The 25,563-nt window shown below is 35.3% G+C and overlaps 2 protein-coding genes across 4 annotated transcripts in view; one reads left to right on the top strand and one right to left on the bottom strand.

Annotated features, from left to right (window-relative positions):
• Nucleotides 1-7,236, top strand: part of LOC139966441 (telomerase protein component 1-like) — a 41,780-nt gene extending 34,544 nt beyond the window's left edge. For both annotated transcript variants that reach the window (XM_071969433.1, XM_071969434.1), the window contains exons 44-49: nucleotides 576-703; nucleotides 1,236-1,409; nucleotides 2,093-2,195; nucleotides 2,522-2,692; nucleotides 4,269-4,391; nucleotides 4,856-7,236. In XM_071969433.1, the coding sequence (XP_071825534.1) occupies nucleotides 576-703; nucleotides 1,236-1,409; nucleotides 2,093-2,195; nucleotides 2,522-2,692; nucleotides 4,269-4,391; nucleotides 4,856-4,981 (825 nt within the window). In that variant the 3' untranslated portion in view covers nucleotides 4,982-7,236. The remainder of the gene's footprint in view (nucleotides 1-575; nucleotides 704-1,235; nucleotides 1,410-2,092; nucleotides 2,196-2,521; nucleotides 2,693-4,268; nucleotides 4,392-4,855) is intronic.
• A 70-nt stretch (nucleotides 7,237-7,306) lies between these two features.
• Nucleotides 7,307-25,469, bottom strand: LOC139966445 (methionine--tRNA ligase, cytoplasmic-like). 2 transcript variants are annotated; one of them, XR_011792666.1, is made up of 19 exons: nucleotides 25,226-25,469; nucleotides 23,476-23,566; nucleotides 22,886-22,967; nucleotides 22,087-22,206; nucleotides 21,019-21,306; nucleotides 20,719-20,825; nucleotides 20,260-20,376; nucleotides 19,569-19,772; nucleotides 18,756-18,957; nucleotides 17,851-18,192; nucleotides 17,162-17,279; nucleotides 15,534-15,747; nucleotides 14,753-14,884; nucleotides 12,664-12,768; nucleotides 12,052-12,235; nucleotides 11,434-11,508; nucleotides 10,534-10,647; nucleotides 7,717-10,265; nucleotides 7,307-7,392 (listed from the first exon to the last, which is right to left on the bottom strand). XR_011792666.1 is itself a non-coding variant. In XM_071969451.1 (18 exons), exons 1-18 carry the CDS (start codon nucleotides 25,326-25,328, stop codon nucleotides 10,101-10,103), a joined length of 2,763 nt encoding a protein of 920 aa, XP_071825552.1. In that variant the 5' UTR covers nucleotides 25,329-25,469; the 3' UTR covers nucleotides 7,307-10,100. The 2 variants fall into 2 exon arrangements, 1 of the variants encoding a protein (XP_071825552.1); XM_071969451.1 differs by having other exon boundaries at nucleotides 7,307-10,265.
• Between the last annotated feature and the right edge of the window lie 94 nt (nucleotides 25,470-25,563).

Below are 25,563 nucleotides of genomic sequence, written 5' to 3'. Positions count from 1 at the left end.
ACTTGAAACCTGTCTTCTGTATGTTGTTTAGATGTCCTGTAAACATTATGGAATTCCCACATGAGCTTTGTTTGGTGCCCGTCAATGAGTTAATAACATCAAAATGCTGACAGGAGAGCTTTGATAGCTTCACATATTGCAAAGTTTTGATTGCGGTAATTTCCCGAAAATTGAACTGTTTCAGTCTAAAAAGATATATGCTCTCTTTCAGTACACTTTAGTAGAGACACAGTAAGATTTATTTAAGGAAAGATTTTTCTTGGTCTTCTCCAAGCCACAGTTTACAAGCATTGACAGAAGCCTAAGTGTATATAGTTTCTGGTGTGGATTGAAAATAGAAAAGTTTGATCTCGTCACTGGTGTTAAGACAAAAAACAAATGAATTCACCCAAAGGCATTTTATGAAATACCCAGCTAACTTTTGAAACAAATCAAGACTTTTTCTCATATTAGATCAAACATGAAACTGAATACATAATTGCAGAAGAATCTTGGGCTCTTTTTGGATGGGAATGTTTAAGTTTTGCAACAGACATTAATATGAACATCAATTCTAACTTTTCAATCCCTCACAGTTATTTGACTGCTCTGCCAATTGCGGTGCATTTATCAACGAGAGACGAGTTATATTTGGTAGCAGTAGCGGAGTATTATCTATGTGGCAGATTGATAACCCACACAACTCCAAGGCCATTAGTGTCAAGTAAGTCATTTGTCAAGAACTTTGTTCTTTCCCCACTAAAGTCTGTGAAAGTCTGTGGTCTATTTTGATCCACTCTGCTCTACTTTAACCCTTGTGTTGTAACTTCAACCCCACTATTTGTTACTTTCATCTGCTGTTTTCTACTTCAGTCTATTGTGTTCTAATTTCAATCAACTATTTTCTATTTCAATCTACTGTGCTCTATTTCAATCTACTATGCTCTATTTCAATCTACCACGCTCTATTCCAATCTACTTTATTTTTTCTTTGTCTTACTGCAATCCTCAATGTCCAGCTTAGCTCCACTGCCTTCTAACTTCAAGCTATTGTCATTTACTTCAATCTAAATCTTCATTGTGATATTCTTCTTAGATCCAGGCTACTGCATTAACACCCTTTGATGTATCTTTTATGCAAGTACAAGTACTCTACTGGTGGGGCTATACATTATTACCCTCTAAGCTATATTACACTCAGCTATGCTTTCTCTCTTTGGTTCAACTTTACCATTCATCTCCACTGTTACTTTCAGGAAGAAGCAAGAGAAGTTACTGAAGTCCATGAGTCAGGGAAGAGATGGCCCCCTGAGACCTGTTACTGCTATGTCCTACAATACAGATGATGACATTCTATATATAGCTACTTGGGACTTTGTTGAGACTATTGAGGGACTTGCAAAAGGCAAATGGGTGCAATCTAGAAGGAAGTAAGTACTTGGAGGTTTTTATTTGGAATTCCTTTTGATATCGAATATGAATTCATGTTTTCAGTCGAGATTTGTTTTGTGCCACTTTTGATATCATATATGCAATCGTGTTTCAGTCAATATTTTTTTTTGTATCACTTTTGATATCGAATATGAAATCATGTTTTCAGTCGAGATTTGTTTTGTGCCACTTTTGATATCATATATGCACTCCTGTTTCAGTCAATATTCATTTTTGTATTACTTTTGATATCGTATATGAAATCATGTTTTCAGTTGGGATTTTGTTTTGTACCACTTTTGATAGCATTATATGAAATCATGTTTTCAGTTACAATATATCAAAACAAGTAAAGCAGCTTTCCTTAAAGATAGGAATTTTTCTGTAACCCATGTGCTAGTCATTTTTAACTATTTTTGCAAACATTCAGTAAGACTTTCATTTATATAACCTCTACACATTATAGTGTGACTGACATTTTAATTTAATCTCTGAGCTCTGTTTAAATTTATTCGAGAAATTTTTGTGGAAATTAGCACATCCTTAAAAGGAAATTTGTTTGATTGGTTTGAACATCAAAGTAATGAGATTCTACCAAGGTGTTGATGTTACGACCCAATTATCAATAATTCAACTCATTGATGGGATATCTCTAGTACCTGACTGCCTTTCTTTGTTTTAGGTTAGACCAATGGACTTCTTGCATCTGCTACATGCCAAGGAGGTTTGCAGCGGTTGGACTTGTGGATACGAAACAGACCCTGTCAGTTCAGTTAAATGATAGAGTGAGTGACACAAAGACAAATTTGTGGGATATTTTCTTGTTTTGTTTTTTGATGATGCATAAGTGGTTTAAATTTGGAGAAATATTAAAAAAAAAATCAAGTTTTGCCTTTAGATGCAGTTGTACAGTTAAAATTTCCTTCTGTTTTTAAACTAGGTTAAAAATGGGAACTTCTGGCACAACATGTATGAGTGTTGATGTCAAGCATGAAATAATATATTAATATTATTATATAATATTATTTTGTCAAAAGATAGTTACTATGACAACTGATATAAACATTATGAGCGATAATACTATGTGAATTTCTTCTCCTGATAAAAATAGGTCCTGCATAAATTTAAAACTGACGTTGAGCTGCCCTCAGTGGTTTGTAGCCTCTCGATGTGGAAATGTGATGAACAAAAGATAGGACAGTCTGTGATAGTCTACGGACTGGAAGACGGATCTATTTATATTGATGACCAGCGTATCCAACGGGAGCAGAGAACCAAACAGGTATTACAAGGCAATCAGCTTTATTTAGTAGATGTATTTGACTGAAGGCATCCATCATATGTCACTATCTCTAGATATTAGAGTTCATGCCATGTCTGACTGAAGGCATCAGTCATACATCACACTATCTCTATATACTATAATCATTGCTGTGTCTGGCTGAAGGCATCAGTCAGAGGTCACACTATCTCTATATATTATTATCATTGCTGTGTCTGACTGAAGGCATCAGTCAGAGGTCACACTATCTCTATATATTATAATCATTGCTGTGTCTGACTGAAGGCATCCATCATATGTCACTATCTCTAGATATTAGAATTCATGCCAAGTCTGACTGAAGGCATCAGTCATACATCACACTATCTCTATATACTATAATCATTGCTGTGTCTGGCTGAAGGCATCAGTCAGAGGTCACACTATCTCTATATATTATTATCATTGCTGTGTCTGACTGAAGGCATCAGTCAGAGGTCACACTATCTCTATATATTATAATCATTGCTGTGTCTGACTGAAGGCATCCATCATATGTCACTATCTCTAGATATTAGAATTCATGCCATGTCTGACTGAAGGCATCAGTCATACATCACACTATCTCTATATACTATAATCATTGCTGTGTCTGGCTGAAGGCATCAGTCAGAGGTCACACTATCTCTATATATTATTATCATTGCTGTGTCTGACTGAAGGCATCAGTCAGAGGTCACACTATCTCTATATATTATAATCATTGCTGTGTCTGACTGAAGGCATCCATCATATGTCACTATCTCTAGATATTAGAATTCATGCCAAGTCTGACTGAAGGCATCAGTCAGACGTCACACTTTCTCTATATATAATAATCATTGCTGTGTCTGAGTGAAGGCACCCATCAGATGGCACTATCTCTGCATATTGTAATTCTTGCTGTGTGTGACTGAAGGCATCAATCAGATGGCACTATCTGTGCATATTGTAATGTTTGCTGTTTCTGACTGAAGGCATCACTCAGATGACACTATCTCTACATATTAATATCCTTGCTTTGTCTGACTGAAGGCATCGGTCAGACGTCACACTATCTCTATATATTATATGCATTGCTCATTTATTTGTCAATGTTTGACATCGTCGCTGGTCATCATAATAATGATCTTTTCTTCTATTAAGTAATTATTGTCTGCTCTAGTTATAATGATGCTAACAACGGCCTTTTTAACTAAATATTCATTTTAATCATGGTAATGGTCTCCTACACTAACAAATATGGGGATTCTTTTTCTAATAACAATAATGGTTCCGTGCAGCAGTGATATGGACTCTTGTACTTCTTATAGTAATAATTATGGTCTCCTGTGGTAATAATAGTTATGTATGGTAGTAATAATGGTCTTCCATAGTACAAATAATTGTCTCTAGTAATTTAGCTTAGTACAGAAGTGAAAAAAGGATTAGAAGAGATTGAAATTCCCCATGGAGGGCCCCATAAGAAGAACTCTAATCTAAATAACTTAGTCTGTTGTTCTAACAAACAATAGTGAGTCAAACATACAATTGATCATTATTATTCTCTCCGGCACAGGTTCATGGTGATAAGGTCACAGCGGTGAATACTGTGGAGGGGTACATCATCACTGCCTCAGAGGACGCTAAAATAAAACTATGGAAGGAACGAGAAGAAGGTGACGGCAGTGACCTCATGCAGGTAAAGGAGATCTGTTTGAAGCTGCGACAAGTCCAAATAAAGAAATGTCAAGGCTCTTGTCACAACTCTATGATCAAAGAAAGCAGGCAGCACTTAATATTGATTATCTGTTCACATATTTTATAGCATTATTCCAAGTTATGGAAACAGATATATTTATTATCCTCTGAAACAACACTAAAATCAATAGACAAATAAAAAGATGTGTTATCTCATATACTTTTGTTTTTATCAATCAGAAAGAATAATATCTGATAGTACATTATTTTAATTTTTTAAAGCCATTTACATTTCAGATACTGTTGATATTATAATGAAGATTGACTCCGTCACAAAACCACCGTTGTTTAGGGAGATAGGACCCATATGGCCATATTCTGCATATTCTGTTGTGTAAATTTATCATGACATTAATCTTGGAAATTGCATTTGTTTTTCTTCTTCGTTTTCCCCTTTTCCATCAGGTGGGACAGTTTAATTGTCAAGCTCCTGTTACGTCCCTCAATACGACATCGTTACACAGTGACAACTCGAAGCTAAGACTGGTTTGCGGCGATCACCTAGGGCAAGTCTATATCCTCGAGTTTTGATTCTTTCCTAGATTTTAATCCATTATAATTCATAGCTACATATATTATACTTTGCATGCCAATTTTTTAATACAAAAAAACATGGGGGGGGGCAGGGAGGGAGGTCTTCATGTTTGTAGCAGATATAGAACATTTAAATCATATAGATTAGGTTTATCATTTAGAAAATATCATTTGAAAATGCCAATAATATTTTGTCAATTTTTGCTGCTTCTTTTTCGTTTGGAAATTTTGCAATCCATTTTATTATATTTGAGTTTAGCATAATCATTGACTGTGATGGAGTTTATACAAATGTTTTGGTTAGCTTTCAAAAATAGCAGCAACCATCTAATTCTACATATATTATGTGTCATTTGGAACATAAATTTCTTTATTTCATTGAATGTTTTTATATTTAGTACATTTTGGAAAGAATTCTTTGCGGGCATTTATGGAGCCAACAAATGTCATAAGATGTTGCTGTCATTATGAGCATTTTTGGTCAAAATTGTTTCTGGTCATGAATACTGTATCTTAAATTTGAGAAATCATAAAGAAGACTATCATATTTATCTGTTCTAGTTAAGTGTGCATCATGAACTCATATTCAAGTGTTCTCATATTATCATGTTCTCATATTATCTTATTAACTCATTTGATGCATTAAGTGTTCTTTGCAATCATGATAAAAGTGTAAAGTAAACAGTAACCATGTTTCAGTGTAGTACTTATCAATTATAATTAATAATATTAGTCAGAAAATATATCAGACTAACAAACAGGGTTATAAGACAAAAGCTGTAAGAGTTTCACAGATGTTAAGATTTATTTTAAACGGTCAACAGTAAACCTACATGAACTTGACAATTAAGATTTAAATTGACTATACTAACACTATAATGTAAATTAGTTAAATATTACAAGCGAAACTGTTCTTAAAAACTTAAAGGGATACAATGTACTTTTGTTATTAGTCTTTTGGTTATCTTCTTTACATTGTTGTATTGTAACATTCTATGATTCTTTTAAACATTGAAGTTTGCTCATTACCAAATTATAATAAATCAAAATAAAATAAAACTGTTAGCAAACTGCTTATCCACTAGAGAGCCTGTGTAATAGAATGTGTAAAAGTAAGTTGGCCTGACGTTTCGATCCTAGCAGGATCTGTTATAATAAATAAGTTTTGCTTGTAATATTTAGTTTTGCTTGTAATAGCCTCTGAAGAAGATCCTGCTAGGATCGAATCGTCAGGCCAACTTACTTTTACACATAACCAAATTATGTTAATGAATCAACATCATTTATTGACCATTAATAAGATGTAAGAGAGAACTCTACTGGTATCATGATGTCTCGTCTTCCAGGCATCTGGAATCACCATCTCGGTGTTTTCTTTCTCAAGAACATCTAGAAAAGAGTCCTGAACATTCGTTAATTTTATATATATCAAGGCAAACTTTACTATGGCTACCAACCATAAAAAAAATTACATTTGTTCAAAGTTGATAAGACTGTTGAAATTGATATAACTTATCATATTTTCTTGTTTTTATATTGTTGTTTTTCTTATGATATTTTGTTTTAGGAAAACGTTTGCATAGGTATCAGTAATAAAGAATAAAAACAGTAAAAACAAACACTTATAAAGGGATGCAAATGGCAATTTTAAGTGAAGGTGTGTGAGATTAAATAAGTGTAGTAAAGATTGCTTGAATAATCTGACATATATTGTGTATTATTGTGTATTTCAATGGTTATGACAGTCCCTACTTTCACTTACATATGTGTTCAAAGTAGAGAAAGTATCCAAAGTTGTTCAAGTATATGATTGACTGCTTTTAGCCGACTATAGAGAGTTTAAATTTATGAGCATCACTTCTTTTTTTTTGGGAGACCAAATTTTTGGGAGTGCATATCTGGCGGGTTTTGTGTTTATGATAAAAATTAGAAGAAAAAAATTTGAAAAAAAGTTATTCTTAAACTATGTCTGAAGATAAAGAGTTTATAGATTGATTAGTTTCAAAGATAAAGAGTTTATAGATTGATTAGTTTCAAATATTTTATGCAAAAAATAGGTATTCTCTTTGGTTTATTAGTTGTTGTTAAAGCAGCCTCTCTATGCATGAGCAGTCTTTCTAGTTTTAAAGGAATAAAATATTCAAACTTATTTTCTTTCCACTTTCCACTGTATGTAGATTATCAATAACAAAGTTAAGAAGTATGCCATTTATATATTGAATGTAAACAAATGAACAGATTCTTGATATATAGCTGTTGTTTGTGTTATCTTTCAAACTAATGACTCTTTCAATGGTTTCATTTCTGATGTCACAAATATACCATCATACTTTAATTGGTTTGACAAACCCTGGCATCTTGTAACGATCCATATACTGAAGCTAGTTACTACTGTTGCTGAATATCACCTGTAATAATTTTATGGCCTGTTCTCACATCTTGTATCGATCCATATACTGAAGCTAGTTACTACTGTTTCTGAATATCACCTGTAATAATTTTATGGCCTGTTCTCACATCTTGTAACGATCCATATACTGAAGCTAGTTACAACGGTCGCTGAATATCACCTGTTATAATTTTATGGCCTGTTCTCACATCTTGTAACGATCCATATACTGAAGCTAGTAACAACTGTCACTGAATATCACCTGTTATAATTTTATGGCCTGTTCTCACATCTTGTAACGATCCATATACTGAAGCTAGTAACAACTGTCACTGAATATCACCTGTAATCATTTTATGGCCTGTTCTCACAAGTGTTTGAACAGGTGAAATACTCCTGACATTGGTTCTTCTTTCCCCCTTTTTTGTGCCTCACATTGATATCAACTTTAGTCTTTCAACCTCCAGCTGCAATAATAAGGTAAAAACTGTAATCTGATGTTTTGTTTTATTGATTTTCATTTTATTTGTTCTGTGAATCACTGATAATGGTGATAAGTAACTGACTTTGGGCAAGAAGGTTATAGTGACAGGTCAAAGGTCACTAACACTGTAGTCAGTAACCTCCATCTTTATAAATAAATTTGGTTTATTTTTCCTCATTGACTTGATGCATTCATGAAGTATGTTTTCTTCAAGGATATGACTTTTGAAACATCATGTAAGACATTCATACATGTGTCTAATACTCTCATCTACAATATTTCAAGATTTCCTACAACATTTACAGGAATAAGAATTCATGAAAAAGTAGCAGTTTTATGGAATTTCAGCAAATATGGCAGGGCAAACAAGGTGGATCTCACAAAACTGTCCTCAACTCCCTACCACCATTCCTGCACCCACTGCCACCCACCAACCCCCTCCCCCACTTTCCTTCCGGTTAGAACTCTCCCCACGACAATTTATAACATAAGGAATGCAGAAAACATTTTTTTTTTCATATTTTATGGAATTTATTAAAAATCTGCACTTATATCAGAATTACATACTGAATGTAAACATTGTACTAAATTGTATTAACTTATTTATTACCACACAAACCTGATGTCATTGTGATGTAATATTCAAGATACAGCAGTCCACAGAAGAATGGTTACATTAATATGTTTGAAGCAGAGCAAGCAAGCAATATCCTAGCAGAATTAAGAGATCCCTTCTGGGGTTTTGTAGATAATTTCTGAATTAGGGTATAACATCTAAAATGTTACCGGTAACGTGATCGGCTGTAATGAAATATTTAGGGAACGAACTAATAATTGATGCATTAAAGACACTTGTTACGTGTATGACACTGAAGGTTGAAGGATTAACAGGAACTATGACACACATCAACAAACATGCCATCCTTCATGTTTTTGTAGCCGATGAAGAAAAAAACATTATTAAGAAAAATTATAATAGAAGGAACAACCAGAATGGTAAGGTTCAGGAACTAAATTCTACAAATACTAGGAAGAATTTTATCAATACCCTGAATGGCTATGATGAATTTTTACGAAGTGAATAGACGACATTCATGATTAAATTGAATCAGAATGCATACCAAAGTTGAATTTAAATCGCTGAATCTTCAAGCCTTCCCATTTAGTGGGAACTGAATTCAGATTCTTAATCTTATTTCCACAAACCACACACAAACCACTGTTAATCCTTAATTGTGAGCTTGGTCACTAAATAAATTTTAAATGGTTTTATGTCCATCAAAATAGGTTTATGCTAAATTGTTAGAAAATTCTGTACCCTCAAGAATATTGTTGAAATTTCCATTTTTATTTTCTGTCTGTTACTTTGCATATAACCAAAAATGTTTGTTCTGGTCAGTAGCCAGGGGTGTAGCGAGGAATTTGCCAAGGGAGGGCGAAGTCTATAGGCAAGCTATCTCAGCGTAGTGCCACCATGAGTTGGCGCGAAGCGTACAAGAACATTTTGACCGATCGCTGGAAATGGCACTTCCCAGGCCTTGTAAGTTGCATCTAAGCATTTTTTATTTGAAATTACTAGCGATATCATAAAAACAATATGCTCAAGGGGTGGTCGCCCCCTTAGCTTAAGAAACTCCAAACAATTGGTCCTTTTTAAACGAACAACAAACAAGAATTAATTCCCTGAGATGTATGGCAGTATACCGTAACATCACACATGTTCCATAACTTTGCATACTGACTTTATATAGAGATGTACAGCTTGCAATGATAGACACAATAGCTGCAATGTTTGAAAGTCAAAAATTGTAAACCACTTAACCAAAAGCAATATTACTACTACACAGCCACATTGAACATGGTTAAAATTGATAGAGTGAAATTTAGAAACATTACTTTTCTAGTTTGAGGCACTTTCATGAATTATCCCACACATTAATTACAAGAAATTATACAGTTAAATTTAACCTGATTTAGCATGATGTTAGGTAAGATTCATCTTTTGCTTCAAGCATTCTGACTCAAGAAATTTAATTTGATCTTATTCTCCCAAAATCTGGTCAAATAGTGAAATCATGCAGTTGGAGGACAGAAACTAAGCCACACAGGAAAATAAAATAAATTCATACTAACATATTTTCTTTAAATGATAATTTGCACTCTTAGCATCACAAAGTTACAGTTTACCATCTTAAACAGTTCAACGTTTACAGTTCAGCGAGTCCTTGCTTCCTGATCCGGTTTTACTTTTTCTTTCCTTTCTTACTCTTTCCTCCCTTCTTTCCCGCCTCTGGTTTGACCCCCAAGGCCAGAGCCAGCTCTTTCTTCAAAGCCAATAGCTTGGCTACTTCGAGATCGATCTGTGATTTCTCGGCTTTGTCCGTCTTCAACTTACGAACTTCATCTCCCTGTAGCGTGTAAAAAGCAAAATGAGATGATGATAGCGAGGAAAAAAGTAAACAACTTGAGAATGGAATTGTAGGCATGGACTTTTTAAATTAACACTATGCTTACCTCCAAGGGGATAGTAAATGAAGTAAATGCTTGTCTTGTAAGTACTGTTATATGAGTACAAGAAATGAATAGCTCTGATAATGTAATCAATGACTGAGTTTATCAAAATCACTGCATCCTCTGCACCCCTCCCCTCTTACATCTAAAATAACAATTCCTTACCTGTTTCGCTACTTCCTGTGTGAGCCTTTCCACCTCAGCAGGGTCAACATCCTTAGGAGCAGGGGCTGACTTCTCTGGTGTTGGCTTTGAAGGCTCACTAGGAGCTGGTGTGCTCTGCAGAAAACAATTTGGTAGCATCACAGAATGAAGACTGACAAAGAACACTCTTGGTCATCTCAGAATTAATCCATGCATGTCGTAATTTTACAATCATCGTGAATATTCATTAACCAGAAAAGATGGACTGATCTTTCTCTGCGCTATCATTGTTTTCGTCAAACAGCGGATAGCAATACTTTCACCAACAGTAAGAGGAAATAGTCCATAGAAATGAAACCAAAATAATAAATACATAAGAAGAAGACAGACTACATCAATACAATTAGTATTTCTGAGCTCTGTTGACATTCCAAAATAATTGCAATATTAACAGAAATTTTTTGACTGAACATATTTCATTCAAGTCTCCTTTGGGAGAGAATGGTAGCAGAATTAAACTAAGTGAAACAAGCCCCCAGTGAAACAGGCTCAGTGGAACTAGTCGAACCTCATCAACAAAACCCTTGGTTCAGATGTCACATTACTTGAGACAATTAATCAAGAAACAATTACTAATTAAAATATTCAAAAAGCCTCTGCAGATTTTATTTTTATATCAAGGCCAAGATATCACTTTCAACAACAAACACTACTTCTACCAGACATCTAGTAACATGCAAAAGTTTAATATTTCCTGGTACTAAGATATCATCACGCATAAAATAAACAGGAGTATGGCAGAACACCCACTACCAATATGTGCACACATAAATATAAACATGCACATCTAGGCTATTAACATGGCTCATAGGGAGTTCCATGTCATTATTTAATAAATCTTATTTCATCTTCGTGACTTACGTCGTTCTTCCCTGCATATTGGTTTCTCAATTGGTCTGCCTGAGCTTGTTCAATCTTAGCAAACAGAGGTTTTGGCTGTGAATGAAACATCAAGAGGAATTAACATTGCGGGCTGTGAACCAGCCCTTACCAACAAATAGAGAGGATTTAGAGATGATGAGTTATGATGATAAGGAGAGTAGACATGGCCCCTCCCTCCCCACCCCTCTCCCTCTTTATGGCATACTATATACACCAAATGATAAACCTCTGTCAAAATGCTTTTTTTCCAAGATCCAACGAGAAAGGTTTCTAACATTTTATTTTGCAACATCTTCAGGTGGCACAATAAAGTTTTTCTTCTCATTAACAACAAGGACTTGAAACCACTGAAAGTCCCAGTGGTAACTTGATATGTCAGTGTTTTTCAAAAATGGTCAACTAACAGCAACCCCTGATACAACTCAAGCAACAGCGTTGACCACTGACTTGGCATTGGAACCATAGTAGATCTGTTGACATGTTGAACACATCCTAGACTAACACCCAAACTTGTCATATTTGCTCTTTTTTTGTTGTAAATATGAGCCTGAAATAAACTACAAAGTCAGAAGGCAAAAATGATGGTTTCTTCTTTACCGTTCCAATTTTGTGTCCTGGTTCGAGGTAACAAACAAAGTCTCCAGTGAGGACGTTAACATCGGCTGAGGCATTGAGCTGCTCCTGGATGGTTTTACTCGTGTCTGGCATGTACGGATGAAGCATGACGGACAAGAGGCAGGAGATGTTAACACAGAGAGAAGTAACCGTCCCGGCTCTGGACCTTTGCAGATTAGAAAAGATTAGAATATCACCATATCATACCATATACACTGTGCAGTGGAAGATGAATATAAAATAAGGAGAGCTTTCATTACCTGTCCTTTCCCCCATTTACCCCCCAATCCCCTGCCCCCACTAACCTACTACCCCCCATCCCCCACCCCTCCACACCCCATCTTCTTCCACCAAATCATTAAACCTGTTCAACGGTTTCATAAACAGCAAATATTTAAAGCGGGTAGCAGGACTAATAACTGACATTAATAATTTACATGCTTATAGCATATTTAGTCCTAGATATCTTATGAAAAATCTTAACATTTTGTGAAAAAGTGAACTATTATCAATTTCAACAACAAATTCCTCACACCATGATATACAATTAGCAAGTCTTTGATGTGACTTGTATCAAATACTTTGCATTCTTACTTTTCTTCTGGCGATCCTTTGACAAGGACCCAGGGCTGTGTGACTTGAATGTGTTGGTTACCAAGCCGTGAGATGTTTAGCACATGTCTCAAGGCTTCTTTAATCCTGAAAAGGAATTCAAAGAATATCTGTTGACTACATTCGATAGTTTTAAAGCTGTCAACTGCACTAACAAGCATGAGCACGAAATGTCTTAGCTTGTGGCATTAGCTTCATAGCAGAGCTCAAACATTCATCATGCTCATTCATGTTTGTATGCATAAAGGAGTTGTCAATGTAAGGTTACATACCAACTGAGAGACCCAGTAATTCTTCATAACATTCACATATAACAATAAACAGGTTACTATGTATTAGCACATTCATGTTTTGTTGTCATAAGGAGTTCTTTATGTTCAGTACAGTTACATACCAACTGAGAGACCCAGTAGTACTTCATAGCATACACATATAACAATAAACAGGTTACTATGTATTAGCTCATTCATGTTATGCTGGCATAAGGAGTTGTCAATGTTCAGTTAGGTTACATACCAACTGAGAGACCCAGTAGTACTTCATAACATTCACATACAATAATAAACAGGTTACTATGTATTAGCTCATTCATGTTTTGCTGTCATAAGGAGTTGTCAATGTTCAGTTAGGTTACATAGCAACTGAGAGACCCAGTAGTACTTCATAACATTCACATATAACAATAAACAGGTTACTATGTATTAGCACATTCATGTTTTGTTGTCATAAGGAGTTCTTTATGTTCAGTACAGTTACATACCAACTGAGAGACCCAGTAGTACTTCATAGCATACACATACAATAATAAACAGGTTACTATGTATTAGCTCATTCATGTTATGCTGGCATAAGGAGTTGTCAATGTTCAGTTAGGTTACATACCAACTGAGAGACCCAGTAGTACTTCATAACATTCACATACAATAATAAACAGGTTACTATGTATTAGCTCATTCATGTTTTGCTGTCATAAGGAGTTGTCAATGTTCAGTTAGGTTACATAGCAACTGAGAGACCCAGTAGTACTTCATAACATTCACATATAACAATAAACAGGTTACTATGTATTAGCACATTCATGTTTTGTTGTCATAAGGAGTTCTTTATGTTCAGTACAGTTACATACCAACTGAGAGACCCAGTAGTACTTCATAGCATACACATACAATAATAAACAGGTTACTATGTATTAGCTCATTCATGTTATGCTGGCATAAGGAGTTGTCAATGTTCAGTTAGGTTACATACCAACTGAGAGACCCAGTAGTACTTCATAACATTCACATATAACAATAAACAGGTTACTATGTATTAGCACATTCATGTTTTGTTTTCATAAGGAGTTCTTTATGTTCAGTACAGTTACATACCAACTGAGAGACCCAGTAGTACTTCATAACATTCACATATAACAATAAACAGGTTACTATGTATTAGCACATTCATGTTTTGTTGTCATAAGGAGTTCTTTATGTTCAGTACAGTTACATAGCAACTGAGAGACCCAGTAGTACTTCATAGCATACACATATAACAATAAACAGGTTACTATGTATTAGCACATTCATGTTTTGTTGTCATAAGGAGTTCTTTATGTTCAGTACAGTTACATACCAACTGAGAGACCCAGTAGTACTTCATAGCATACACATATAACAATAAACAGGTTACTATGTATTAGCACATTCATGTTTTGTTGTCATAAGGAGTTCTTTATGTTCAGTACAGTTACATACCAACTGAGAGACCCAGTAGTACTTCATAGCATACACATGTAACAATAAACAGGTTACTATGTATTAGCTCATTCATGTTTTGTTGTCATAAGGAGTTGTCAATGTTCAGTAAGGTTACATACCAACTGAGAGACCCAGTAGTACTTCATAGCATACACATATAACAATAAACAGGTTACTATGTATTAGCTCATTCATGTTTTGTTGTCATAAGGAGTTCTTTATGTTCAGTACAGTTACATAGCAACTGAGAGACCCAGTAGTACTTCATAGCATACACATATAACAATAAACAGGTTACTATAGATACAAACAAATGTTAAAGTGATGCTTACCTGACTTTCTCAAGGAGACTGACATATTGCTTCAGTTCCTGACTCACTGCAGCTAAAAGCTGGCAATCCAACTGTTCCAGCTTCAACTCTTGAACAAGTCCTCCAAAGTTCTTCTCCAAGAACATGAGACCCCTAAACAGTTAACAAAAATTAGGATTACTGTTTACAATAAATGACTGAACACTGCAATTTACAATTATTTTTGAATTACGATGCAACTGTTGCAAAGTGCCAAACCTTGAGGTAAAAAAAAAAGGTGGTGAAATGACTTCCTCATTTTAGACATAAAAATCACTTTAAGAGCAGCATTTTAAAATACAAAGACTGTCAAGCTATCCAAGAACCTAACTTTTCCATAATTAAATTTTCAATGAAAACAGAGTCTCAACTTTGTAAAATCAAACAAAAAATACTTTCTTTAAGGCATGGTGACATTGCTGATCACATGATACAGGCAGTGCCAAAATTGAAACCTTCTGGAGCCTTAAGGCACTTTTAATGCAGTATGCAGGCACAACCTGTAAGTTATGTCTTGCATGGAAGTGCACATGGAGACCGCTAGGCCATGCGGGCCCTTAACCCAATACACTTGCTTCATCTGATTCTATTGGATAATCCATCACTGAAATTCAGGACTAAACCAGAGAGAGATATTTATCAGCCTCTATTACAGTTTAAGCACAACATCCTGGTGTGTATTAATACCAACATATTTCCTTCTGTATTAATTTAAGTAGAGTATATTTACTAACAACTGAACAAAGCACTCTTACTCTCTAACCTGTTAATAAAGTTTCCGAGGTTGTTAAGAAGTTCACTGTTGTTTTTAAGAACAAAGTCATCCCAGTTGAAGTAGCTATCCTGAGATTCAGGTCGTATGAAGAGAAGATAGAACCGCCAAATGTCTGCCGGTATTCCTGTCTGCTCAGCATGATTGCCAAATACACCAACCCCTCTGCTCTTGGAAAACTTGGAGTCCTCATAGTTGAGGTACTCTGTTGCCAAGGAAACAAGAGGATATTTGAAATGTTAAGAACTCTTGGGCTTATTGACTACCTCACACACAAACAGTGAAAACTTGGAGTCCATATAGTTAAGGTACTCTGTTGCTAAGGGAACAAGAAAGATATTTGAAATGTCAAGAACTCTTTGGCTTATTGAAAGCTTAGAATCCTCATAGTTGAGGTACTCTGTTGCCAAGGAAACAAGTAGGATATTTGAAATGTCAAGAACTCTTTAGTTTATTGACTACATCACACACAAATGGTGAAAACTTGGAGTCCTCATAGCTGAGGTACTCTGTAACCAAGGAAACAAGAAGGATATTTGAAATGTTAAGGACTCTTGGGCTTATTGACTACCTCACACACAAATAGTGAAAACTTGGAGTCCTCATAGTTAAGGTACTCTGTTGCCAAGGAAACAAGAAGGATATTTGAAATGTCAAGAACTCTTTGGCTTTTTGACTACGTCACACACAAATAGTGAACACTTGGAATCCTCATACTTAAGGTTCTCTGTTGCCAAGGAAACAAGAGGATATTTGAAATCTTAAGAACTCTTTGGCTTATTGACTACATCACACACAAATAGTGAAAACTTGGAGTCCTCATAGCTGAGGTACTCTGTTGCCAAGGAAACAAGAAGGATTTTTGAAATGTTAAGAACTCTTGGGCTTATTGACTACGTCACACACAAAAAGTGAAAACTTGGGAGTCCTCATAGTTGAGGTACTCTGTTGCCAAGGAAACAAGAAGGATATTTGCAATGTTAAGAACTCTTGGGCTTATTGACCTCACACACAAATGGTAGGCCTTATACTCACTCTATGTAGCCTTCCATTGTTCATCATGTTCATGATGCAAAGCTCCTTCTCTTCCAACTGATAAATCTTTATCTCATTATTTAGTATTTGCTTAGTTGGAGAAAAATGAGTTCTTCAGACAACTTTGGAGGAGGCAAGGAGCAAGCAACTCCAGACATTATAACATGCCAGACTAGTTTGGGAATTCAGTAGTACGAGACAATAATAAGCCAAGACAACTGTAGGTACTGTATATCAGGCTAAGTAATATATTTATTATAATGTATTATATTTACATCTAGGCTACTGTTAGGAGAAGTGATTAGTGACAATGACACAAAAAAAAAAAAAAAAAGATTAATAAAATCTGCCCATAACCGAGTATATGATCTTTCCCTACTTATACCTTCTATAGTCAGTCTTGATAAACAAACATGTCAAGACAGACAACCTGAGATGAATCAGTATCTAGAACCACTATTATAAAAGACTGCATGGGAAGATTGCTACAATACCATCCACAGATGAGGGTGCATGAAACTGATATAGGAGAGGTGAACTTGTAATGCCACTCTCCTTAGTAACACTATGTGATTGTAATTTACCTGTAGCGATCAGATGGTTCACCAACGTCCACTTCTCTCCGCAGCCTAGAAGTGAACAGGGGAATACCACACTGTGGAATGGTACATTATCTTTGGCCATAAACTGGTATAGCTGAACCTGATGATGAGATAACACAAACAAAGATGGAAATGAGAATTGTAATGACTAATCTATCACTTCATCGTGCTTACACTTCAAGCAGAGAAAACTCGTTTTGAGTCGGTACAAAATGGTTTTACATCATGACACAATGAAAAGGAAAGGAATGATATTTAAAGACTTTTTGAACATAATGGCAGACTCTCACTGCCAAGTAGCTGGAGTTTTCCAGTGAAGATGAAACAATGTACACCCTAAGCAGTCAGTGTAGGAAAACAACGAAGTACTTGAATTAAAGGTCAGATCGGAAAATTACTATTCTTTGTGTGGGGCAATAGGTGTACCTTAAACTGTGCGTCAAAGTAAAATTATGAATTATTTCAATTGTCAAAAGTTGAACTGACCAGATCTTTCCATTCATATTCTATAAAATGCTGACTCTTTACATGAGAATAATTATCAAGTTGTTTGCAATAACTCCACAATGTATTACTTGATGCTCTCATTTCTCTAATTATTATCCTTTTCAGTTGCAAACTGCACAGTTTAATGCTTGATGTTTGGTTTACTTTGGTACTGATTTTCTTACCTCATCTGGGTTCTTCCACCATTTCTCCCAATCAGGGGTGTAGTTGGCAGTAATGGAAGGGTAACCGATGGGTGCATCAAACCATACATAGAACACCTTGTCCGTGTAGGGCTCCAGAGGTACGGGAGTTCCCCATTTTAGATCCCTGGTGATGCACCTTGGTTTAAGGCCGTCTCGTATCCAGGACGATGTGATCATCTTGGCATTGGAGGTCCAGTCTCCCTCTGTTGTGGACTTGTCCAGGAATGACTGAAGTCTGGACTCCAGTCTCGGAAGGTCCAAGAAAAGATGATCGGAACTTTTGATTACTGGAGTTCTGTTGCAGATCTTACAACGAGGGTTCTGAAAGCAGATTATGTAATAATTTAGGCAATATTTCAAAATCAGTAATATAACAAATTACTTGTATTTGTTAGGCTGTAAACAGCTTTGGCCTGAGACAATTTTTCTTCAAATCATAAAACAAATATCTTTGAGTTTTCACCCAGTTCTTAGTCTTTATACAAGGTATATATACTATATTATATATATTATATACTATATATTATACAAGCTGTAGCTGGTATTAGAAGTGACTTCATGGCATAGTGATAGAATTGACAGAGATATTGAGGGCACCCTTTCATAACATCCTGTCTGAGCTTGCAGCTTTCTTTATCAGGTTTTATAACTGCCAAATTTAATTAGCAACTTTGAACACCTCTTTTGGAATTTTATTTCTCCACTAAATGGTATGCCCATATCGCCCAGGACCCATTCTCAGTAACCCACACACTGTCTTTAATTTGAGATAAACCTAATGAAAGGACCCAAACCAGCCTGAAAGCACTCCTACTAAAGAGAAATAATCAGTTAGCATAGTTTAATAGTAGATATATGGTGCATAATGAAATGTGAAAACTTACCTTGAGATCTGTTGCATTAATGAGCTTCCCACATTTATCGCATTGATCACCTCTTGCATCGTCATAGTTACACAAGGGACACGTCCCCTCCACGAATCTGTCTGCCAAGAATCGGTCACAATCTTCACATTTCAGCTGTTCGACCTTCTGCTCTAGTAAGTGCTGCTCTTTGTGAAGTCCCCAGAAAATGTCTTGAGCAATTCTAGAGAAGAAAAAGAGTAAAAACTTGTCAAAGTTAGTTAAGAATGTAACAGTAAATTTAACATCAAAATTTATTTCATTTGTAGGATCCTTTTTGGAGGTACCAATTAATTCGTTCTATGGTAGGCAATGTGTATAAAACACTATTCGCAAACTACTCCTTATTTGTCATCAATGTACTCTGGAAAATGTTTTTATTGACAGCAATAATTGAAAACAAAGAAGAAACACTGAAAGAAGGAGGGTAATCTCAATTGCCATTTTTTTTTAATTGATGGCAAACGACAAAGGCGTCTCCAACATCTATGCTGTCGTAGGAGACGTGTGAGTCTACTATCATGTTAGCGAATCACGGTTAGCATGAATTTGATGATGAGGATGCCTTTAGTGAGGAGGTCATTGAGGATGGAACATAAATGTAGAAAGCTGACTATCGGGGAGAGTAAAAGTACATAATTAGCTGAGGGTATCACATGATACATAGATCAAAGGGACAGTGAACTCAGCTGAACTGAATCTTTGCTTGACGGTTGCATTTATGTAAAGACCTAAAGTTCTGTGAACTGTAAGCTTCAAATATCAGAACTTTCATGATCGTGGTGTTTGTCTTACTTTGTTTGTTGCGGCGTGGTAGTTCGGCCAAAGTGGTCACAGTCGATGTTGAACCACCTGTACACATGGTCGTGTAGTTTGAAGTACTTGTCACATATCTGTTGAGGAGTCAGGCCTTCTTCCAGGGCTTTGGTCTCTGTCGCAGTACCATATTCGTCAGTACCACAGATGTATAGGACATTGTAGTTACGAATCCTGCAGAACCTATGGCAGTAACAGATCAACAACTTCTTATGCTAAAGTTCAATGGAAAGCTAGATGCATAATTTAAGATAGCTTAAAATGTGATGCTTATGAAGGCTAAAATTGTAAAGGTACTTCTTTTTATATTAATTACAACATCTGGAAATCATTCACTAGTCTTCATATAGTGTTCGAAATATCTTGGTAAATTATTCAGAATTGTCTTTTAACCTCCACAAATGTCTCGGCATCCCAAAGAACTTTGATTAGTATAGATCCAAAATTACAAATATAAACACTGAAGGAGCGTTAGATGCTGAACTCACACAAAGTTGTAATCTTACATATTTGACAATAACATTTGCCATATTTATCAAATTTAAAACTGTTGCAATCATGACATTACAATTATTCATCACAAAATCAAATCCAGGTCTCTTTCCAATTCAGTTGAGCTAAGGAAATGCCATACATGAAAACAAACTGAACCACTTGACCAACCACATACCTGGAGAAGACATCGGCACTCAGAACACAGCCAACTATATTTCCGAGATGAGGAATATTGTTGACATATGGCAGAGCGCTGGTTATTAGAACATTCTTAGCATCTTTCCTGGGTAGTCTGCAAAAGAACACAAAATACTGGTAAAAGATTACGAACGGTTTGATTTGATCTCATCGTTATTCTTGTCTTAATCTCAAGATAATGCTCATAAAATACACTAAGAAACTAGTAAAAAACAACATGGGATACTGACTGGGAAGTTTTAAACCATGGGAGAGCAAAGGAATGCAAATTTTATTTCTTTGTTCTTTTCCCACTAAAGAAAATCTGACAAAAAAACACTTCTTTTTCACTTCTTAAGGGATTTCAACTTCAGGACAACATTGTAAACTTTTGGTCAAATAATCCTTTCCAAGAAAAGAGAATAGCATTCTAAGAAAAGTATGTTCATTAACTCACAGTGGATGATTCCTTTGGACTGGTTTGGGAGCAACCTTCTTTCCTGTTAGAAAAGTTTCCTTAGCAGCTCTGACTTCTTCCAAAGAAAATTCCTTAGCAACTACCTCCTGTAAAAATTGATCATGAACACATGTTAATATCAGTAACTATGGCAACCAAATGCTTTGATAAAACACATTATGTACAAGAGAACCATTTGGTATTATAGAAAATACTTCAAACAATCATACTTAAACAAACCAGTGAGAAGAGCAGAAATATTCTTAAGAAGACAATAAATCTTTAAATTGTAAGCCTCACCTCTGTCGTTGAATTTTCTTTATCTTTTGATGACTTTCCTTTCTCATTAGACACACTCCTCGCTACTGGAAGAGTGTTGACCAATGGTTGAGCAAGGATGGAGGCTTTCAGTGAACTGCTGCCTTTTCCTTCTGTCACCTTGGCAACAGAAGCTCCAAATGGTGGTTCAGCATGAAGTTTGGTAAACCAGGCATTCAGATTTGAAAAATTTTCAAAGCATGATTTATTGTTGGCATACAGCGGATAGAGGGCAGCAAAAAGGCAAACATCGGCAGCTGATAGTTGGTCCTGTGTTAAAGAGAAACGATCTTGTGAAAATAAAGATATAAACACAATTAAAAAACGTTTGCAGACTTGAATGAATACCTGATTGGTAGAACAGGTTCGGCTTATTGCAAGCACATATTTAGAAACCAGATGGAATTATGGAAGGTTTTTGTGTGCAACAAGTACAGTGTTGTTTTGTTACTTATTACAATTATGAAAATGTTTTTCCAACAGTGAAATAGGCCTTGAGTAACAACCACGCAATATGTCGGCTACAGACACATTTGTCTTAATCCTGTCACTGCTTCACCGAAAACATATAAGTATTTCTCGCACTGTTTCATTTGAATGCATTGTGTATGCTCAATATGCTCAATGCTGTGAATTTGTTAGCAGATTAGTGCAACTAGCAAAATAGTGTAAGCATTCCAAGATTGCTCAACTTTTAAGGCAACAGGGCTTTATAATCTTCCAGTGTGACAATTATGATCTTAATCACAAATCCATGTTGTTTTCTAATTTCAAATGTTTATAGTTGAAGTTGCTTAACCTCCATATGAAACAACAACCAGTGGAACACTGAGAACACTACTTCCATATGATAAGAGTCTATATTGACGATCTGCCCTACCTCCAAAATAGCCTCAAAAACTCCTCAACTTATCTCGCCATTTAAGAAGTGAAAGCAGCTATACTCGCTATCCTGCCCGTTACATAAAAAATGTTCCTTCTAGTGCACAGCAGTTAGCTTCATTAGCAAATGCCCTCTTTGTTGAACAAGGAAGGAAGGAAGCAAATTACCTGGACAATGAATTGGGCTCCACCAAGACTATTGTCTAGTTTTGATAAATGAGGCTGTAATTTCTGAGAATCCGCTTTGCCTCCACCATACAAAGCAGGAAGGTAAGATGATAGTGCTGCCTGGATGAGGAACAAAACCAACAAATGTAATTGAGAATGGTTCTGAACAATATGAAAACCAGGCTAAAACAATGTACCATACACCAGCAATTTGTATCATGTTTATGATCAGATCATTGCAGATGAGCCACAAAAATCTAATTAACATTTATTTATCATTTATGTCTTAGTGCCAGTTAGTTTCATTTTTGCAACGCCTTTAAGTTAGGTTCATTATCCACTGGGTGCTCACCTTTTAGCTGCACAAGCATTCTTGACTTTTTAAGAACACAATGAAAGAGGAAACCATATTAGCTGAGTTTACATTACAGACTACCCACTGCGTCCTATTCCCTGGAGTAGCTGAGGGCTCACCTAGCCATGAATAATTACAATGTAGCTTCAAACAACCACATTTTGAGATGTATATGCAGAAATGCAGTAAGACCAGACAAGTTACGCACAAATAAGTTTGTAACGTTAATATTGTCTTATTCCCTCTCAAGAAAATGAGATTTAAAAGCCACTTAAATTCAACACTGTTTAACATCCTTACTTAGTGTAACTATCTATGAAACATACTTTCTTTGAATTTGACCTGCCTTTCATACAGCTTACAGTACTGACATACTGTACAATATTTATTGAAACCATATTTTGTTTTAGTTCTAAAGGAAATTGAATTCCTCTAAAGGTATACCTGTAAGTCTGTAGATTCCCATTCAAGCCAGGTGGACACTGTGATATCTTCAGAGTCTTTCCCCACAGTAGCAAGTATGTATCTGGAATATATGAAATATTGTAATAATTTATGTGTCCCAGAAAGTCTGTCAACAGCTTATTTACATTCATATACACAACTGTTTCAAGACTGTTCATAACAGAGCTACGTACCAAATTTATAAATGAACTACTGTAGCATAAGCCAGCACTTTCTGCAGAAATTTCAAACTTCACAAAGTCAAAAAATTGCAAAATTTCCACTAATTCTATGTACAGTGATATGCCCATGGGACTTTATTCTCGTACAGTATAATCATGACTAACAAAGAAAAACTACTGTATAGTTAGTCACTGGTATTATCCGCCTCACCACTACAAGAAACCTATTTAAAGCAAAATTTTGGAATTATAATGCATTTACAACATGTACAATATTTCTCATATATTCCGTATACACAATGTTTGGTACAGTAACTACGGTCTTCAACATGCAGTAAATACTACTGTATGATTACATTACTAAACTAATACAGTAGCTTACATGACATCATTGTATGCATACTATACCTTGTAATAGCATTGGCAGAAAACAGATATTCATTTGTCTCAACCTCTAGTACTGGTAAAACATTTCTCTTCAGAAAAGGCACAACTATGGCTGCAAAATTAAGGAGAAAGAGGTTATGCACCATATCTGATCTCAATTAACTTAATTTGTAATCCAGAAAGAAGAAAAACAGACTAAAAATTGTCAAATTCTTCTTCCCAGTGCCTAAAGTTGGTGACTATTAATTTCCTCACATTTATTGTAGTTCTTGCCATTATGCCATAAAAAAAAATGGTCATTTTAACCATAGAAAAAGGTGTGTCGGAAAGAACCTTCTGTGGCGTATTTAACAACTAGTTTTGTTTGGAGTACATGGAATATGCTGTAAGTTTGTTGGAATAACCTTATAAATTGAAAAATAATATTAAAAGAAAAATGACGGAACACATTTTTTTTATTTCTCTTAAAAAGAGCCGCAGTCTGTCCTTGCTAAATGTTAATGGACAGATTTGTAGTGAATTTTAAGAGAGAAAGGCTGTGTTTTTTTAATGTTTTTAGCTGAATTTTAACTTGTAGGTAACAGATTTATAAAGTACAGTATTACTGATTGTATAATTCTAAAAGCTATTTATTTTTTGTTTAGGCCACTAACAGTAGTTATGTATTCAGGATAAAAAATATATTTTAATTTTTTCTTTGAGTTGTGTGTTTTTAAAATGATTTTTTTTCATTGAAATACTTAACAATGGTAACAGTAACAAGTTGATTAACAGTGAATTACTGAAATAATCAAGATATTTAGGCCAACAGCTTTGGAGAAACTTATAATTTGCAACTTTAAAATAAATAAATAAAAGAGGTACCATAAATCTAAGAAAGTTACTTTCCTTCATAATTTGTTTAAGCATTCTTGTTTAGTGTGTTTAGCATGTGTCCCCCTACTGTACGTGTCAGACAATAGCTGTGGCAAAACAAATGTTCCTCCCTCCCTGTTCTTCAATTCACAATTACAACCGCTTAGATGTGAGCACCAACAGGAAAATCACATCAGGCAGAAAGATTACTAACAAAGTAATATTTCCAATTATTAGCAGAAACAGCTTAAATCAACATTTTATATTGTTTTAAGCCCAGTAGAATCAGTAGAACAATTAAATGTTGATATTTACAACATGGTAAATAATTCAGATTACCAGATGATTATCCGCCTCATGTAAATACACCACTTTATCCTATTTGGTCATGAATGTCACAGATCAAGCCTCTACAATTTAACATACATTTATAGTGGCACTGTTAATGTTATGACGAGCTGATCATTTTAGCCAGAGAAAATTTCATTTCATTTCATTTATTTTTCCATTTCCTCACAATGTTTATATAATAATAGGACTGTGAAGACAATACCATGCAAAGAAAATAATAGGTAATAAATCATATAAAAGAAAAATGATGGAAATTACGGAGAGAAAATGGTGGAAGGGCTTGGAAGCCGTAGCTTGTACAAGAAGCCCACCAAAAATAAAGATAACAAGTACAAGACAATAAATTTTCACAATAAACTACTTACTATTTTATATTCCCTTGCACTTACACAATACTGATTATGTATACGTCTTAAAAGTTTAACATTTATCTTAGGCTGCGATACTGCAAAGCTTGATGGATTTCTATAGCCCTACTGTAGCCTAGGGCCTGGCCTAGTACTGTACACAATTACATATGTTTTAATTCCGTAGCGAAATGCCTCCCAGTATAATTCTGCTATACCTGCGCTATCCACATGTTCAATCTCCAGACTGATTCCGGCTAGTTCTGCGGCAACTAAAATCTTTAGAGAATGTTGATTCCCTTTATCTGTAAAGAGCTTCATTTTGCGTGAACTTAGTTCCTAAATTTCTCAGAGTATATGTACTACTACTCTTACTTGTTCCTGATGAAAACCTACAAACATTGAAACAAATATTGCATCAGAAAACGGGGTGGTATTCAAACGTTATGGAGCCCATTGATACCATTTGAAAATAAGCAGCGGAAGACCAACCTGAAGCTATCACAGGATTCATCCCAGGATTCAGATTCATCCCTACTCTGTAGCTTCAGGTGGC

Source organism: Apostichopus japonicus, chromosome 4, assembly GCF_037975245.1.
Source record: "Apostichopus japonicus isolate 1M-3 chromosome 4, ASM3797524v1, whole genome shotgun sequence".
Classification (NCBI taxonomy): domain Eukaryota; kingdom Metazoa; phylum Echinodermata; class Holothuroidea; order Aspidochirotida; family Stichopodidae; genus Apostichopus; species Apostichopus japonicus.
This window is presented reverse-complemented; position numbering and strand designations above follow the sequence as displayed.

What these genes read in the sequence shown, in the direction of transcription:
- LOC139966445 (XM_071969451.1), bottom strand. Translation starts at nt 25,328, where the DNA reads ATGAAGCTCTTTACAGATAAAGGGAATCAACATTCTCTAAAGATTTTA. An exon ending in TGAACATGTGGATAGCGCAG is followed by an intron (nt 23,567 to 25,225) that starts GTATAGCAGAAT and finishes TTAATTTTGCAG; the next exon opens with CCATAGTTGTGCCTTTTCTG. An exon ending in AAGAAAATTCAACGACAGAG is followed by an intron (nt 20,826 to 21,018) that starts GTGAGGCTTACA and finishes CAATTTTTACAG; the next exon opens with GAGGTAGTTGCTAAGGAATT.